This window comes from Oryctolagus cuniculus, chromosome 8, assembly GCF_964237555.1.
Source record: "Oryctolagus cuniculus chromosome 8, mOryCun1.1, whole genome shotgun sequence".
NCBI classification, from domain to species: Eukaryota; Metazoa; Chordata; class Mammalia; order Lagomorpha; family Leporidae; genus Oryctolagus; species Oryctolagus cuniculus.
The window spans coordinates 82,409,833-82,427,849 of record NC_091439.1 but is presented as its reverse complement, the minus strand read 5'-3'; the positions used below and the strand labels follow the sequence as shown (position 1 = coordinate 82,427,849).

The following is an 18,017-nucleotide window of genomic DNA, read 5'->3' as shown; positions in this document are numbered from 1 at the left end:
CTTAATCATTAGTCCAAACACCTGCCCAGCTTTCCCTAAAGTTTTTGAGAACTACTGATGTAGGTAATTGCTGTCGAAAGAGTCTTTTAATTAGGTTACTATGTTGATAATTTAATAGCAAAAAAGATCAGTAAGCAATAAGAGGACAGTATTTTGTAGTACTATGATTGGGTGATAACTAATGAGGGCTTGAGATAGTGGCAGTGGGAATAGAAAGGGAGAAATAGGACAGTGGGGGGAAAGTAGAGATTGTTTAGGTAGGTAAGGAAGGGAAATTCTTTGGAACATGTTGGTTCTCAGGTGCCTGTGGTACATCATGTGGAAATATGGATTGGAATGTATGCCACAGAAGGAATTTAAGACAAAGGGATGAACTTTTCCTGTTGAGTATAATGTATGCAAGAAATTCACTAATGATAGAAAATGAAAAACATGAAGATGATTAGAGACAAAAGATTTCATATTACAGAAATCAAGCAACTAAGGAATTTCTCAGAAAACAGGATGAGTTCCATATCAAATAATGCAATTATGTTTAATAGGAAATAGGAGGTAACTGATTTTGTTACGACGAGCAATTTTACAGAGTGAGTGAGACTATGAAGCACCATATTGTAAAGGAATGTTGCGAGCAGGCACAGCAGGTGTACTCTATTTTGTGGTTTTCCCTGTAGGCGTGCTGTTTTGTGTAGGTGGTCGAGGAGGATCTGGTGACCCCTTTCGCAGTATTGAATGCTATTCTATCAACAAAGACAGTTGGTTCTTTGGACCAGAAATGAATAGCCGAAGGCGACATGTGGGTGTAATCTCTGTGAAAGGTGGGTCCACTATTGTCTAAAATCACATCACATGATCACAGTGCTCTTTTAAAATATTTGAATTTTGAGCATCTTCTGTTATGTAGGAACATTGAATATTGCAAAATTTTAATAATATGTCAATAAAATATTTGGGTATTGATTAGTTACTTGCATTGTGGCCACAGGTGTTCAGTGTTGCATGTACTCATAGGTACAATTTGAAGATGAGTATCAGGTAAAAGGAAGATGAAGAGTTAAAGTAAACTGTCCTGAGTTATGTGAGGTACTTCTGAAAACTTCATAGAAAAATGGAATTAAAAGATAGTGTGTTTTCCATGAACTTTTTGACAACCCTTCATGTTTGAAAAAAAAATCAAGTTAAAAAAATGTTTATTGAACTCAAATCATAATGTATGTATCAGCTTTTTCTCTACCCATGTAATTATTATTGCTGAAATTAGATTTTTAAAAAATTCATTATTGAAAATTAATTGCAAAAGCATAGATAAGTTGTTAGAAAATGTTAAAAATTCATTTTTCTAGTTGTAAAATACAAATGCTCTTTTTGGAAAGTATAAAGACATTTTAAAAATATTTATTTCAAAGGCAGAGAAAGAAAAAGAAAAGGAAGGTAGGGAAGGGAAGGGAGAAAAGGGAGGGAAGGAAAGGAAGGAAAAGATGGAAGAGTGTATCTTCGCTGCCATGGTTGACTGGGCAGGGCCAGCCCAAAACCAAGAGCTCAGATCACCATCTGGGTCTCCCTTGTGGGTGGCAGGGGCTGAAGCACTTGGACCATCTTCCGCTGTTTTCCTAGGCATGTTAACAGAGATCTGGATCGGAGCAGTGCAGCCAGGACTGGAACTGCTGCTCCGATTTGGATGCTGGAGTTGCAGGCAGAGCTAACCCACTGCGCCACAGCACGAGCATATTTTAAAAAATAAAAATCATCTGTAACCCAAACACCCATAAATAGTCACAGCTAACATGTTAGTGTGAAATATTTCCCATTTTCCTGTATGTATTTTCGTTTGACATAGAAAAAGTTTAATAATACTGTGTTAATACTTTTGTACTTTGTTAACATATTAAGAAGAACACTTTATTATTCTTTAAAATCATAGTGATTTAATCTACTAAGTAATTAAAAATTGGGGAACCTAAATGGAGGATAGTGTTGGAGCATTTAAACAACTTTATGTAGAACAGCATGTTTAGTGAAAGCTTACATTGATTTTTATTGACAACTGAAATAACATTTATCATCATACTGAACAGCAGTTATTGAAAACTAATTTATGATGATCTTTAAGTTTTATAGATTGTTTATACATAAATAACATTACTATTATTTATTTTGAATCAAATGAAAATACTTCTCTATTTGACAGGTAAAGTGTATGCAGTAGGTGGACATGATGGAAATGAACATTTAGGTAGCATGGAGATGTTTGATCCTCTCACTAATAAATGGATGATGAAGGCATCAATGAACACAAAGAGGTAGATCAGCGTGGAACTCTGCTTTGAATTAACGATGGACAATAATGCCTTGTCAAACACATTTTGTTACAGCATACAAAATGATGAATTGTTATACCTTTTTCTATTTTTTAATTAAAAATGGGATCACCTTTTTTGTGAAATCACAAATTATGATAGTAGTCACAGTTTTATCTGAGCATTGATTTTTTTAAACTTTTTGTTTTGAAGTTTTAGGTTTTTCAAAGAAGCAGCAAATAATTAAGAATTCCTCTGTACAGTAGTTCTCAGTTGAAGATTATTTTTATGTCTTCTCTAGGACACTTGCAGTGTCTGGAGACCTTTTTGGTTGTCTCAGATTGAAGGTGGGCAGGTTGTTGCTAGCATCTAATTCGGTTGAGGACAGGGATGCTGCTACAAACCTTACAGTGCACTGGGACAGCACCCCACAACAAAGAATATTCTTTCCCCAACTGACAATAGTGCCAAGGTATACAAACCTTACTATACACCCTCCACTTAGCTTCCCATGATGTTAACATCTTACACAACCAAGGTATAGTGATTAAAATTAGCATTGATAACAGTACTACTAATCTGTAGAACATTCAGTTTTTACCATTTTCCTATATGTTCTTACCTGGATTTTTCTTATCGTATTATATTGGCTAACGATATAATATGGTATGAATATAGCAAAGACAGTAGGTGCGTTTATCTTGATCTTAGTAGAAATGTCTCTGGTGTTTATTAATTAAAATACTTACTTTGGGAATAAGGCATATGTGTACACAAAGGTGGTTCAAAAATTCATGGGAAAAAATGGAGTTGAAGGATTAGTTTGGTGCAAAAATTTTTGAAATGCATGTTTTTCATGGCATTTTCCATTAACTTTTTGAAGATCTCTCATATTTTATGTTTCGGAAATATCCTTCATTTTCTGCATTCTTGTTATTTCATCATGATGAACATTAATGTTTTAAATTCCCACATATAATAAATTGAAATGTATAATAAGTGGATCAGTCTAAAGGGAAACTAAAAATTTTGGGTAACATGATTCAGTATGCTAACTTTTTTATTAATGACTGTTGAATTTTTACATATTTTAAGATGAAAGGATAGCCAGTATCGTGAACAAATTAAGATTCAAAAGAGAGTAGACAAATATACTCTAGACGAAACCTGAAAATATTAAAATTAGAGTTACAGATTAAAACCTGCCTTTTAAGTATTTTAAAGACTCAGTTACACCAGTACAACATGGTGGGAAAACAGGTTTGTGATTATGTTTTATATGTGAAATAAATGAAAACAAGGGAAACCAATGTGAAACACATCTTTATGAAAAAGGAAAAAGCAAAAAGCGAAAAGTAAATATGCTACAGTTGCCTGTAGTAAAAGAAGTATAGCATTAGGTAGAGGGTGATTTTAGTTGTATTCTTTAATAGCCGTGGTTTAGAAGTGTGAGACGTATCTGGGGTATGAGAATAAAAATTATGTTCTTATGCATTAAAAACCAGTTCTTTTGAGTGGATGTTACCTGTTAGTTCATTAATAAGTGTTGAAAATAAGGACTTTGCAATAAAGGGTATACAAAAATATGTTGTTCACAATGTGAGGATGATAACCTGGGATGAATGTAAGTAAGGAAACATCATTGAAGGCTTTTGATCTGGAAATGAGAGACCTTACGGAGAAACTAGGTATTTTAAGATGTATATATTGCTTAGTGAGAAGGAACAAATATTTATTATAAATTGGTATAAAAACAGGCCGGTGCCGCGGCTCACTAGGCTAATCCTCCACCTGTGGCACTGGCACCCCGGATTCTAGTCCCAGTGGGGTGCTGGATTCTGTCCCAGTTGCTCCTCTTCCAGTCCAGCTCTCTGCTGTGGCCCAGGAAGGCAGTGGAGGATGGCCCAAGTGCTTGGGCCCTGCACCCACATAGAAGACCAGGAGGAAGCACCTGGCTCCTGGCTTCAGATCGGCGCGCCAGCCGTGGTGGCCATTTAGGGGGTGAACCAACAGAAGGAAGACCTTTCTCTTTCTCTCTCTCTCTCTCTCTAACTCTGCCTGTTAAAAAAAAAAAAAAAAAAAAAAAAAAAAAAACACACACACACACACACCTGGTATAAAAACAATGTAGCATACTGTAATTCTTCTCCGTGTAATTATATATGTCAGAAAGATGATATACATTTTGTACTAAATGGAAGTTTTGGATTACATACTATTTCTACCTTTAATTACCTTTATATACATATCTGTTATACATATTAATATGTAGTACATATTAAAAGTATAAGGAGTCCCATGTTACTGCTTTTTCCAAATTTAAATTTCAGTAAATAGGATGAGGATTTCAAATATTTAGTTTAATCATTTACATGAAACTAGAAGCTAGACTATCAAACTGCCCTTTTATTGGAAGAAGCAAAATCTGACTTGAAAAATTGTGGCTTATGTGGTTTGCAAACAATAGCAACATTCTATAAGAGTTAAAAATGACTTTTGAGGCGGCAGAGGTTTAGCATAGTGGTTAAGACAACCTTTGGGGTACACAGATTCCCCCATCTGTGGAGTGCCTGGTTTCAAATTCCTGCTCTACTTCCAGTTCCAGCTTCCTTCTAAGCTGCACCCTGGGAGAGAGCAGGTGACAGTGTGAGTATTTGGGTCCCTGCCACCTATGTGGGAGACCCAAATTGAGTTTCAGACCCCTGACTTTTGCCTGACCCAGTCCTGGCTGTGTGGGTATTTTGGGAGTGAGCCAGCAGATAAAGATCTCTCCTCTGACTGTCTCTTTCTGTTTTTCAAATAAATAAATATTAAATTAAAAAAAATTACTTGTCAGACTGAGCAGTTTTAAAACAACTCATGGGGATATGTCATTGTTACATAATTTTCTAGTCTTTTCTTAATAAAGATTTATTTATTAGAAAGAAAGATCCTCCATCCTCTGGTTCACTTCCCAGATAGCTACAATGGCCAGGACTGGGTCAAGTCAAAGCCAGGAACTTCATTTGGGTTTCCCATGTGGGTGGCAGAGACCCAAACACTTGGGCCATCTTCCACTGCTTTTCCCAGGCCATTAGCAGGGAGTAGGATGGAAAGTGGAGCAGCCAGCACATGAATAAGCCCATTTGAGATGCCAGTGTTGCAGGAAGTGTCTTTACCTGCTATATTACAGTACTGGCCCCTTCTAGTCTTGATTAACTTAATCTGGGGGAGATGGGTTATTTATTTGAAAGGCAGAATTACAAGGTGGGGGAGGCAGAGATTGTTCTTCTGGTTTACTCACCAAATGGTTACAGTGGCTGGGTCTGGTCCAGACCAAAGCCAGGAGCCTAAGAACTTTATCTGAGTCTTCCACTTAGGTGGCAGGGGCCCAAGTACTTGGGCCATCCTTTCCTCTTATCCAGGCACATTAGCAAGGAGCTAGATGGAAAGTGGAGCAGCCAGGACTTGAACTGATGCTCATATGGGATACTGGCATTGCAGGCAGTGGCTTAATCTGAGCCACAATGCCAGCCCCCAGTAAAGTATTTTTAACTGTGTATTCTTCATATGTGAAAGTATAAAAGATTATATAGAAACGTGGAGAGAGTTCTGCTGAAGAGATTTTTTAGCCATTTTTTCCTCATGAGTGAGAATCCTAGGGGAAAAAAAGCTAGTCTTAAAATGTGCTATTAACTTTTATCTAAAAGTGACATTTTAGTACTTTAATGAGGCTTGATTTATACCTATAGAGGTAGTTTATATTTTAACACTTGGATTAAAATGGGGCAGAATCCCGAAGTAGATCTGAACTCTTTATACCTTTACCTCTTTAATTAAAAAAAAAAAAGGAATTAAAATTTATTAGAGTTCCCATCTGCTGGTTCATTCAACAAATGCTGGTGATGACCTGGGCTGGGCCAGGACTGAAGCTGGGAGACCGTAAATCAATCCATGTCTCCCATGCGGGTGACAGGAACCCAAGGACTTGAGCAGTTACCACTGCCTCCCAGGATTTGCATTAGCAGTAAGCTGAATTCTGAACTGTTGCTGAGTTTGAATCCAGGCATACTTGATACGGGACACATTTCTAAAGCTGGTGTCAATAACCACTCTGCCAAATGCTCATCCCCACCCTTGCCTCTTAAAGTACTATTAAGTTAGTTTTTAGTCAAGGATTGAATGAAACTTCTCTAGCAAAATAGCAGTTCAACTTCTTCAATCATTTAAAATATGCCCTAAACATTCCAAAGCTAGCTGACTATATAAAACAAAAAAGTTGTAATGATCTTGTCATATTATTTGCTTATAATTTAGATTGCTATAAATCATCTTTTAAGTAATATCAAGATAATCTTTACATGCAAGATTTCCAGTGTTCTCCCCCACTCTACTCCATTTTTTTTTAAAGATTTATTTATTTAAAAGGTAGAATTGCAGAGAGGGAGAGGCAGAGAAAGAGAAGTCTTTTGTCCACTGGTTCACTCCCCAAATGACCGCATGGTCAGGGCTGGGCCAGATCAGAGCAAGGAGCCAGAAGCATCATCCGGGTCAGCAGCCCAAGCACTTGGGCCATCTTCCACTGCTTTTCCAGATGCATTAGCAGGGAGCTGGATTGGAAGTAGAGCAGTCAGGACTCAAATTGGTGCCTGTAAGGGATGCTGGTGCTGCAGGTGGCAGCTTAATGTGATATGCTACAGTGCTGCCTGTCCCATCCTCTGCTTTTCATCCTTCTACTAAAATAGCTGCTGATTTTGTTCAAGCTCTCATTTCATTGAAACACATCATCCTAATAGAGCGTGTCTAGGAGTTGCTTTATTTATTTAACAAAAGAAGTTAAAACCCACCTAAGGGGCCAGCGCCATAGCTCGCTTGGCTAATCCTCTGCCTGCGGCGCCGGAGCCCCGGGTTCTAGTCCTGGTTGGGGCACTGGGTACTAGTCCTGGTTGCTCCTTTTCCAGTCCGGCTCTCTGCTGTGGCCCAGGAGGGCAGTGGAGGATGGCCCAAGTGTTTGGGCCCTGTACCTGCATGGGAGACCAGGAGGAAGTACCTGGCTCCTAGCCTCGGGTTGGCGCGGCGCCGGCCGTGGCGGCCATTTAGGGAGTGAACGGAAGGAAGACCTTTGTCTCGGTCTCTCTTTAACTCTCTCTTTCTCTCTCTCTTTCTCATTGTCTAACTGTGCCTGTCAAAACAAACAAACAAACAAACAAAAACACAAAAACAAAAACAAAACCACCTAAGGTATATTAAGTGGTGAAGAAGGAAAGCACTTTGTTTGCTGTTACAGGTTGAATATCTCTTATCTTAATTGCTTGTGACCAGAAATGTTTCAAATTTCAGATCTGTGAGGAATATTTGCATTTAAATACTAAGATGTCTTGGGGGTAGATCCCAAGTCTGAACATAAACTTCATTTTATTTTACATATATCTTGTACACATATTTTATTTTACATATATCTTGGCCTAAAAGTAATTTTATGCAATATTTTTAGTGTTTCTGCATTTTAATTATGACCCATCATGAGGTCAGGTGTGGAACCTCCCACTTGTAATTTGATGTTTGAAAGTTCCAGATTTTGGATTTTCAAGTTAGGGATGCTCAACCTGTACTGCCAATAAATAATATATCCAAAGTCTCTGCCTTTGTAAAGCTTACTTTCTAAAAGGAATGATACAAATAAAGACACAAATATGTCATTGCTAGTAGTAGTATATTCAATGTTAGCATAGGATAAGGAAAGGATGCTTGAGAAGAGATCTTAATGAAGTCCCACAATTTAACCTGGTTATGTGTTATAGGTGGGGTAAAGTGGGTGGAGAGAGATGAACTTTCAAAAGCCTGGAGGTGAAAGAGCATGATGGAAGTCCACTGTGGCTGAAATAGCAAGGGAAAAGGTATCAAGAAGTGAGGCAGATGGGGCTAGAGCTGTGCTGTAGTAAGTAAAACCCCACTGGCTGTGCTAACAGCATCCCATATATGGGCCGGTTTGAGTCCTGGTTGCTCAACTTCTAATCCAACTCCCTACTGATGCGCCTGGGAAGACGGGAGAAAATGGCCCAAGACCTTGGGCCCCTGCACCCACATGGGAAACCTGGAAGAAGCCCTTGGCTGCTGGCTTTGGATTGGCCCAGCTACAGCCATTGTGGCCATTTGGGGAATGAACCAGCAGATGAAAGATTCTGTTTCTGCCTCTCTCTTTCTCTAACTCTGTCTTTGAAAGAAAGTAAATAAATCTTAAAAATAAAAAAAGAAATGAGGCAGAAAGAGTAGGCAAATGATGAAACCCTTTAGTTGTGCCAAGAATATTTTATCAGGGTACATTTGTATAATATACACTTTCCATATATATTTTATTTAAATAGCAGGGGTGTGATAGGGTCAGATTTCTTTTTAGAGATCCTTTGCATACAAAATGAAGGAGGGAGTTGAGGATGACCACAGTGAAAACAGTCTGGCAGAACAAAAAGGATTTATTTTGCTAGTTCAGTCAACAAACAGTGGTAGCTTGGACTAAAGGGGTAGAAATAGAGATAGAGAAAAGGACATATTTGAGAGCGGTCTCAGAGGTGTACTGCAATAAGACTTTATGATGATTAGATTTGAGAAAGGAAAAGAACAAGGTAGAGATGGGGCTGGTGTAGTGGGTAAAGCCACCACCTGCAACACTGGATCCCATATGGGCACAGGTTCATGTCTTGGCTGCTCTAGTTCTGATCCAGCTCCTTGCTGATAGCCTGGGAAGCTGTGGATGATGGCCCAGCTGTTTGGGACCCTGCCACCCACTCTAAAGACTCAGATAAGGCTGCTGACTTTGGCCTGTCCCAGCGCCAGATGTTGCGGCTATCTGGGAAGTAAACCAGTAGATGGAAGATCTCTCCCTCTCAGATAAACAATCTTAAGAAAAAAATAAAAGGAGGTAGAGACAAGGTTGATTCTTTTGTGTCTGACTTAAGTAACTAGAGAGAGAGAGAGGTGCTATTTTCTGAGATGGGAAAAGTAAGTTTCTAAGTTAGTGACAGATTTTAAAGTATGTAGTCCAACTCGACTGCTCCTGTGTGTTTTGTAAGAAATTGGATTAACTTTTTCTAATTACTGTTACAATGAATTAGCTTTTAAGTGGGTCTAAGTATCTTCCTTTCCCATAACAGAAATAAATGCCCTGCAGAAATATAAAGTTTATAATATAGAAATTGAGATTCTTTTGCTTGGTGTAGCAAAACCCTATCAGGAAAAGCTGTGCATAGATTACATGGATTCAGAAATGATATTAGCTTTTGACTTCAGCAAACCATTCTCTGTCAACTCATTGACCTCTCCAATATACAACTGTATTATACTAACTGAAACTTTGAACTCCTTAGTACTATTTTTTTTTTAAGTCTTATTTATTCATTTGAAAGAGTTAAGCAGAGAGAGAGGCAGAGAGAGAGTCTTCCATCCGCTGGTTCACTCCCCAATTGGCTGCAGTGGTTGGAGCTGCGCCAGTCCGAAGCCAGGAGCTTCCTCCGGGTCTCCCACATGGATGCAGGGCCCAAAGACTTGGGCCATTTTCTACCACTTTCCCAGACCATAGCAGAGAGCTGGATTGGAAGTGGAGCAGCGGGGACTCAAACCAGCGCGCCCATATGGGATGCCAATACTTCAGTTGGCGGTTTTACCCACTGCACCACAGTGCCGGCCCCTCCTTAGTACTATTGTTGAGTTTTACTTTACAAGGTGCTGTTTAATCTGGATTTTAAGTAACCTGTGTATGCCATTAACTGTACAACTCTAGGTAGCACATAAAATTGCATAGTTTGGTGACACTGTTCAGAAGCTTTGATATGTCTAAAAATAACAAACAAACTGTACCATCTGATGGTAAAGATAATAAATGACTTGGATTGGCAGTTATTTTGGCTTTTTTCCCAGAAACAAACTGAGGTGCTGAGTTGTATTTTTTTTTTTTTCTTTGCAGGCGGGGAATTGCCTTGGCCTCCTTGGGAGGCCCAATTTATGCAATTGGAGGTTTAGATGATAATACGTGCTTCAGTGATGTGGAGAGATATGATATAGAATCAGATCAGTGGAGTACAGTGGCACCAATGAATACACCCCGCGGAGGAGTTGGCTCTGTGGCTCTAGTGGTAAAGTTACGTGGCACCTTGCCCAGTGAATTGCATTGCATTTCATCTATAACCAAATAAAGGTCTGATATATTCATATCACCAGTAAGCAGATACTAGTGTATAACATACTATTTCATGAAATACTGCTTTCTTGCATATAGTCACCTACTGTTAGGACAATATGTAAATCCATGCAAAATGTCATGTGTTTTCTGATTTTCTTCATTTAGAACCATGTTTATGCAGTAGGTGGCAATGATGGAGTGGCTTCTTTATCTAGTGTGGAGAGGTATGATCCACATCTAGACAAGTGGATAGAAGTTAAAGAAATGGGTCAACGAAGAGCAGGCAATGGAGTTAGTGAACTTCATGGTTGCTTATATGTTGTTGGTGAGTGGATGGTGCTTCTCTCTCTCTCTTTTTTTTTTTTTTTTTTTTTTTCAAGATTTATTTATTTGAAAGGCAGACTTATGGAGAAGCAGAGGCTGAGAGAGAGAAAAAGAGAGAGGGGGGTCCTCTATCTGCTGGTTCACTCCCAAAATGGCCACAACAGCCGGAGCTGGGCCAATCTGAATCCAGGAGCCAGAAGCTTCCTCTGGGTCTCCCATGCAGGCGCAGGGACCCAAGCACTTGGGCCATCCTCCACTGCTTTCCCAGGCCATAGCAGAGAGCTAGATCAGAAGTAGAGCAGCCAGGACTTGAACCGGTGCCCATATGGGATGCCTGTGCTGCAGGTGGCGGCCTTGCCTGCTATGCCACAGCTCCGGTCCCAGGATGGTGCTTTTCTAATTTGGTATATCAGATATATGACAAGTGTCAAAAAATAGCACAGTAACAAAAAGTATATTCATTCAACCTCAGGTGGGATCAATGCTGAGATACGACTTTGAATTGATTTTTACAATTTGTACATATTTGAAAGAAAGTAGAGAGAGAACTAGCTAGCTCCCACCCCCTGCTTTACTGCTCCAATGCTTGCTGTGGCTGTGGCTGTGGTTGAAGCTGGAAACCAGAGTACAACCCATGTCTCTCTCGTGGGTGATGAGAACCCGAGTACTTGAGCTGTCAACACTGCCTCCCAGGGTCTGCACTGCCAGGAAGCTGGAGCCAGAGCCAGGACTTGGGTGTCTTAACCACTAATCCAAGTGCCCACTCCATGCCTTTGAATTCATCTTTGTTTGTTTGAATCTTTATCTTTCACGTTTAAAACTTGTACCTCTGTATTTTTCTAGGAGCGGTAAATAATCAAAAATAGGGAATTAAATTTAAATAACACACATGTTTTAAAACATATGGGCACAAATTGTGCTTTGTGGGGCCAGCACCGTGGCTCACTTGGTTAATCCTCCGCCTGTGGCGCTGGCATCCCATATGGGCACGGGGTTCTAGTCCTGGTTGCTCCTCTTCTAGGCCAGCTCTCTGCTGTGGCCCCGGAGGGCAGTGCTTGGGCCCCGCATCCGCGTGGGAGACCAGGAGGAAGCACCTGGCTCCCGGCTTCGGATCGGCGCAGCCCCAGTCGTAGCGGCCATTAGGGGAGTGAACCAATGGAAGGAAGACCTTTCTCTCTCTCTCTCCCTCTCACTGTCTGTAGTTCTACCTGTCAAATAAAAAAAAAGTGCTTTGTGATAGTAAATCCTAAAAGGTCTAAGACTTGTTTTTCTGAACTTCATTTCAAAGGAAATTAGGTTGGATACTTAAAGTAAGCTGGTAATTATTTCATATGAATAAAGGCTGTGTCAGTCTTTATTAATACTTATTTTAGACTCGAGTGCGGCCACTCACCGCGGAGAGCCGGCCGTGACCTTCCCTGATCTCGCAGCTCCGCACCGCGTGCAGTCGCGCCCTGGGCCGCGGTGTTGACCGCACTGGCGCCGCTCCGCGGGCCGCCGGTAGCGCGGGTTCGGTGGGCACGGGCCTCGTGGTGCGCTGCGAAGCGTGCGACGCGCGTATGCTGGCCCAGTGCACGCCTCCGCCCACCGCGCCCCCTTGCGCTGAGCTGGTCCGAGCCGGCCTGCGACGTCTACACCGAGCACTGCGGCTCCGGCCTCCTGTGCTGGCCGAAAAAAAAAGACCTTTATTTTACTGAATTATGGAGTTGAAAGGAACAGCAGAGTAATACTTTATTGAACTTTATTATACAGATGAATAATCTGGAAATCTTATACTGCAAAGGAGAGGCATATATTCTGTTTTTAACAGCCCCACGGATTTGTAGCAGGGCTTTAAATGATATGAAGTGGGGTTTATAATACCTGTCTCTCAGAATTGCTTTAAGAATTAGAGATGATGTGAGAGTACTTCAAGAAACTTAAGGAAAAATACAATTAAAAAATAGCCTTAATTTGATGCTAGAAAACTTTGAAACCTAGGCATAGTTCTTTTGTAATATGCATTTTGCATGAACTTTTAAAAGTATCTTTATATATGTTAAGCATCTCCAGTGACCCAGTAAATGCAGAGCTGTGTCTTGATTAGCAGTCCCTTCCTTTCCAGAGGAGGCAGTTAGTTCAGAGAGGTTGTCAGCAGCATATGCAGGGTCTCCAAAATTTCACAGAAAATTTAAATTGTGAAATAACTGTGGACCGGCGCCGTGGCTCACTAGGCTAATCCTCCGCCTGCGGTGCCAGCACCCCGGGTTCTAGTCCTAGGTTCTAGGTTGGGATTCTGTCCCGGTTGCTCCTCTTCCAGGCCAGCTCTCTGCTGTGGCCCGGGAGTGCAGTGGAGGATGTCTAACTCTGCCTGTCCAAAAAAAAAACTGCATGGATTTCAAATTTCTTCACACCAAAATAAGCTTCTAATGCCATTTTCATGAATGTTTTGAAGTAGCTTTGTATGTTACACTTACATATATTACTTATGCTTATATAGTTCTTGATAATAAGAGTATAGGAGTATTGTTAGCATATAAGTATATGCAACTAGAAGTAATGCTGAGTTTTCCAGTGCTCATCTATAGTACAGAAAAAGAGGAGTAACATATTCGACATCTAAATTTTGTCTGATTATCACAGCAGCTCTGTAAAGTCATCAGATATTCAGAGTGAGTGAATCGTTTACTCATAGTAACGTGTAAGAAGTGGAAAAGCTGGAATTTGAATTTGGGTCTATGTAAATCCAAAATTCATGAAGTATTCTGTTGCTGCCTTTCAAAGCTCCCTGTCTTCTATAAAGACTAACGTATGCTCCTTTGTCAGTAGTCCTATTATAGTTATTTATTAAATCTTCTGGCCCTGTATAGTGAGAACAAACATGATAAAATTAAGAATGAATCAAGTTGAACGTTTTAATGCTTTTGGTTCTGTAAGTCCTATCTAAGTCAACCACAACTGATTTGAAAAATAAGAATTTAGGAGCTGGCGCCGCGGCTCAATAAGCTAATCCTCCACCTTGTAGCGCTGGCACACCTGGTTCTAGTCCCGGTTGGGGCACCGGCACCCCGGGTTCTAGTCCCAGTTGCCCCTCTTTTGTCCAGCTCTCTGCTGTGGCCCGGGAGTGCAGCGGAGGATGGTCCAAGTCTTTGGGCCCTGCACCCCATGGGAGACCAGGAGAAGCACCTGGCTCCTGCCATCGGATCAGCGTGGTGCGCTGGCTGCAGCGCACCGGCCGCAGCAGCCATTGGAGGGTGAACCAACGGCAAAGGAAGACCTTTCTTTCTGTCTGTCTGTCTCTCTGTCCACTCTGCCTGTCAAAAAAAAAAAAAAAAGAATTTAGGGGCAGGTGTTGTGGCATAGTGAGTTAAGCCACTGCCTACAGCACTGGCATTCCAAATGGGCACCAGTTTGAGTCTCAGCTGCTCAAAGTCCAGTCCAGCTTTCCTGCTAATGTGCCTGGGAGAGCAGTGGAGGACAGCCCCAGTGCCTGGGCCCATGCATCCATGTGGGAAACCCAGAATAAGCTCCTGGCTCCTGGCTTTCACCTGTCCCAACCCTGGCCGTTGGGACCATTTAGGGAGTGAACCAGTGGGTGGAGGACCTCTCTCTGTCTCCCCCCCCCCCCCAACTCTGCCTGTCAAATAAATAAAATGAATTTAAAAAAAATTAAAGGTATGGGCATGTGTAACAACCTAACTGCATTTTTCTTTTTTCGTTCCTCTGCTTTTTTTTTTCTTTTTTAAAGATTTATTTATTTGAAAGGGTTACACAGTGAGGGTAGGGGAGGCAGAGAGAGAGAGAGAGAGAGAGGTCTTCCACCCGCTGGTTCACTCCCCAATTGGCCGCAATGGCCGGACCTGGGCCGATCCAAAGCCAGGAGCTTCATCCAGGTCACCCACGTGGGTGCAGGGGCCCAAGGACTTGGGTCATCTTACACTACTTTCCCAGGCCACAGCAGAGAGCTGCATCGGAAGAGGAGCAGCTGGGACCAGAACTGGCACCCATATGGGATGCCGACACTGCAAGAGAGGTGTGTTCGTTCCGCTGGTTCACTCCCCAAATTGTCCACAACAGCCAGGGCTGGGCCAGGTGGAAATCAGGAGCCAGAAGTTTTTTGTGGGTCTCCTAAGCAAGTGGCAGTGGCTTAAGCACTTGGGCCATCTTCTGCTGCTTTCTAAGGCACATTAGCAGGGAGCTGGATCAGAAATGGAGCCCATATGGGATGCTGGCATCTCAGGCATAGCTTTACCCACTATGCCACAGTGCTGGCCCCTTAGTGTAAGATTTTTAATTCTATTGCAGTGAAATAGAAAATTATCTTAAGTTGAATTATAGAAAATGTGTGGTAGTAGTTTGATGATGATGTTAGGTAGGTGTTGGGATGAATTTTTTTCTCATTTTCTCTAAACCATTCTAAAATGATTTTTTAAAATTTGGTTGTAGAAGTTACTGAAATGTAGTAGTTACTGTGACATATTGATGTTTTAAAAATACTTCTCTGCATTTAGGTGGTTTTGATGATAACTCACCTTTGAGTTCAGTTGAGCGGTATGACCCTCGAAGCAACAAGTGGGATTACGTGGCTGCACTTACCACTCCCAGAGGTGGAGTTGGGATCGCAACAGTGATGGGCAAAATCTTTGCAGTTGGTGGTCATAATGGCAATGCATATTTAAATACAGTAGAAGCATATGATCCAGTGCTGAATAGGTAATTTACATGTTTTCTCTATCTTTTGATGGTATATTCTCGTACTAGATTCCTCCAGGGTGTTAAAATACAGTAGCCCTCCCTTATCTGCAGGGGGATACCTTCTGAGACCCCCAGTGGATGGCTAAAACTACAGATAGTACTAAATGCTATGTATACACTGTTTTTTCCTATACATAAATACCTGTGATAAGGTTTAATTTATAAATTAAGTGTAATAAGAGATGAACAACAATACTACTAATACAATAGAAGTTATAACAATATACTGAATAAATATGCCAGCATCTCTACTCTTATGCTTTGGGGCCATTATTCAGTAAAATAAGGGTTACTTGGACACAAACACTGTGATACCTCAATAGACAATCTGATAATGTAGGCAGCTACCAAGTGACTAACGGGGTAGCATATACAATGTGGATGGATACTCAGGACAAAGGGATGATTTATGTACAGGGTATGTTGGAGCAGAACAGCTTGAGGTATCACATTATTCGGAATGGCTTCAGTTTAAAATTTATGAATTATTTCTAGAATCCCCCATTTAATATTTCCAGACTGTGGTTGACTACCAGTAAGTGAAACTGGAAAGCAAAAGTGCAGCTGAAGGTGAGCTACTGGACTGCCGGTTGTGGTTGTTAACACAAGACTCTGGGATAGCTTGTCTTCTCTGGAGGCTTGCTGTCTTTTAAAGCCAGTCCCATGATAGGGAGCTTTTGTCTCTGATCAGTATTTTGAATAAAGAAATAATGCGTTGTTTTAAGATAAAATTCTTTCTCCTCTTTTTAGGTGGGAACTTGTGGGATCTGTGTCTCACTGCAGAGCTGGAGCAGGCGTGGCTGTGTGTGCTTGTTTAACTAGCCAAATCCGAGATGTAGGTCATGGGTCCAGTAATGTGGTTGACTGCATGTGATTTGAGTTCCACCCACCAACAATTTAGTCCTATCTGATGGTCAAGAAAAACAACCAAGATTTTGAAAGGACTACCTTTGAAGTTTTAACTATAGAGTCTTAATTAAGTGTTAATTGTTGAATTAAGACAAGTACAACTTTTAGAATGAGAGCTGAAGAATTATTAATATTCTCTGCTTTAGTAAATAATGGAGAAGGGAAGGAAGACAGTCAAGCTTGAAATAAGACCTGCTTTGAAAAATGTTTAAAGTAGTGCCAAAACTTTGAAGTCTTTTTTTTTTTTCAATTTGAAAGACTGAAATTGTGATTTTTTTTCAGTTTTACTTTTTTTTTTTTTTTAACCTACCAGTGTTAACCTTACCAGGCAGTGGATTTTTTTCTAGAGGGAGATTGGAACCTATTCATCAACACAAGAACACATAAGGACCTGCTCCCATTTCTACTTGGTGCTGATGAATTATGCCTTGATTTTTTTTTCCTAGGTGTTGAATTTTCGATTTCTTGGATATTTACAGAAGTAGAAAATGTTTCGTCTTTCTGAGTGCCATTTGTCTGCACTTTCAGAAGCTTATAGGAGTGCTGTAAGAACCCCTTAATTTCAGTTTGACTGGAACACCAAAAGACCTAGCTGTGTTAATTTCATCAAACTGAGTCTGTAGTTTTATTTTTTAAATTTTTTGTAAAAAGGATTTGTTTCATGATAAACACAAAGTGAACCAGAGGAGATATTAGAGAAGGCTTTAAATTTGATAGTATTCTAGTGCCCAGCTGAGAGCCCTTGCGAAGGGATGCTGCAGATGACAGGACTCCTGAGAGGAATCTGAAAATCTCTTTACCTTTCTTCTTTGGTCTGGTTAGTTGTTTGTGAGCCCAAGATTTGTTATACTTCTGTTTTGTTATCTGCCACAGTCCTGGTTTCCGGACTGTACAGAATCTGGACTTAACTGTTATCAGAAAATGATGCATTTTTATAAAAACATTGTATAGGCTGTTTGCTGATTAGTTCAGATCCATGTTAATTAATAAATCATTGATGAAAATAAGAAGCACTGGAACTATTATTTTTCTCATTATTTTTAATCCCCTGTAGTATTCTTACTGAAATTTAGTTGAAAATATTTCTTTACATTAATTTGAAGCTTAGATATTGATCTACCTACTGATTTAGCAGCTCTTCATGATTTTAACCAGCATTATAAATGGCCTATTCTTTATATGTATGTATTTTTGTAAATATGTATTAATATTAAAATATCCCATTCTGTATTTTCATTGTAGTTTGGCATCTTTCTTTCAGACCTCCCTAAATTTTCCTGTATACATACTTCAGAATTTATTGTAGTTCACTGCTGGTTACATCTGGTTCACAAGTAAGCTGTAAAAAACACTTCCCTCATCCTTTGAGCCCTGAAGTTCATCAAAATAGCTTGCAAAGTCCTCTTTAAGCTGGATCCTGGACTTGTCAAGATAGTAGAGCAGAAAGCCACATTACCAATGTCAGTGCCTACTGAGTATATAAAACCAAGAAAGCAGAAGGAGAAAACATCTAAGAGAACCCCAGTTGGCAGATTTAAAAGTTCCCAGATTATGCTACTCTTTTTAATTAGCCTGTTGGCAAACTCATAAATCATTTC

At 40.4% G+C, this 18,017-nt stretch overlaps 1 protein-coding gene across 8 annotated transcripts in view; it reads left to right on the top strand.

Moving 5' to 3' along the window:
* Nucleotides 1–17,649, top strand: part of KLHL8 (kelch like family member 8) — a 58,757-nt gene extending 41,108 nt beyond the window's left edge. For all 8 annotated transcript variants that reach the window (XM_070047923.1, XM_008267650.4, XM_051820183.2 and 5 more), the window contains 6 exons: nt 675–818; nt 2,189–2,300; nt 10,237–10,405; nt 10,618–10,777; nt 15,267–15,468; nt 16,261–17,649. In XM_070047923.1, the coding sequence (XP_069904024.1) occupies nt 675–818; nt 2,189–2,300; nt 10,237–10,405; nt 10,618–10,777; nt 15,267–15,468; nt 16,261–16,384 (911 nt within the window). In that variant the 3' untranslated portion in view covers nt 16,385–17,649. The remainder of the gene's footprint in view (nt 1–674; nt 819–2,188; nt 2,301–10,236; nt 10,406–10,617; nt 10,778–15,266; nt 15,469–16,260) is intronic.
* The last annotated feature ends 368 nt before the right edge of the window (nt 17,650–18,017 follow it).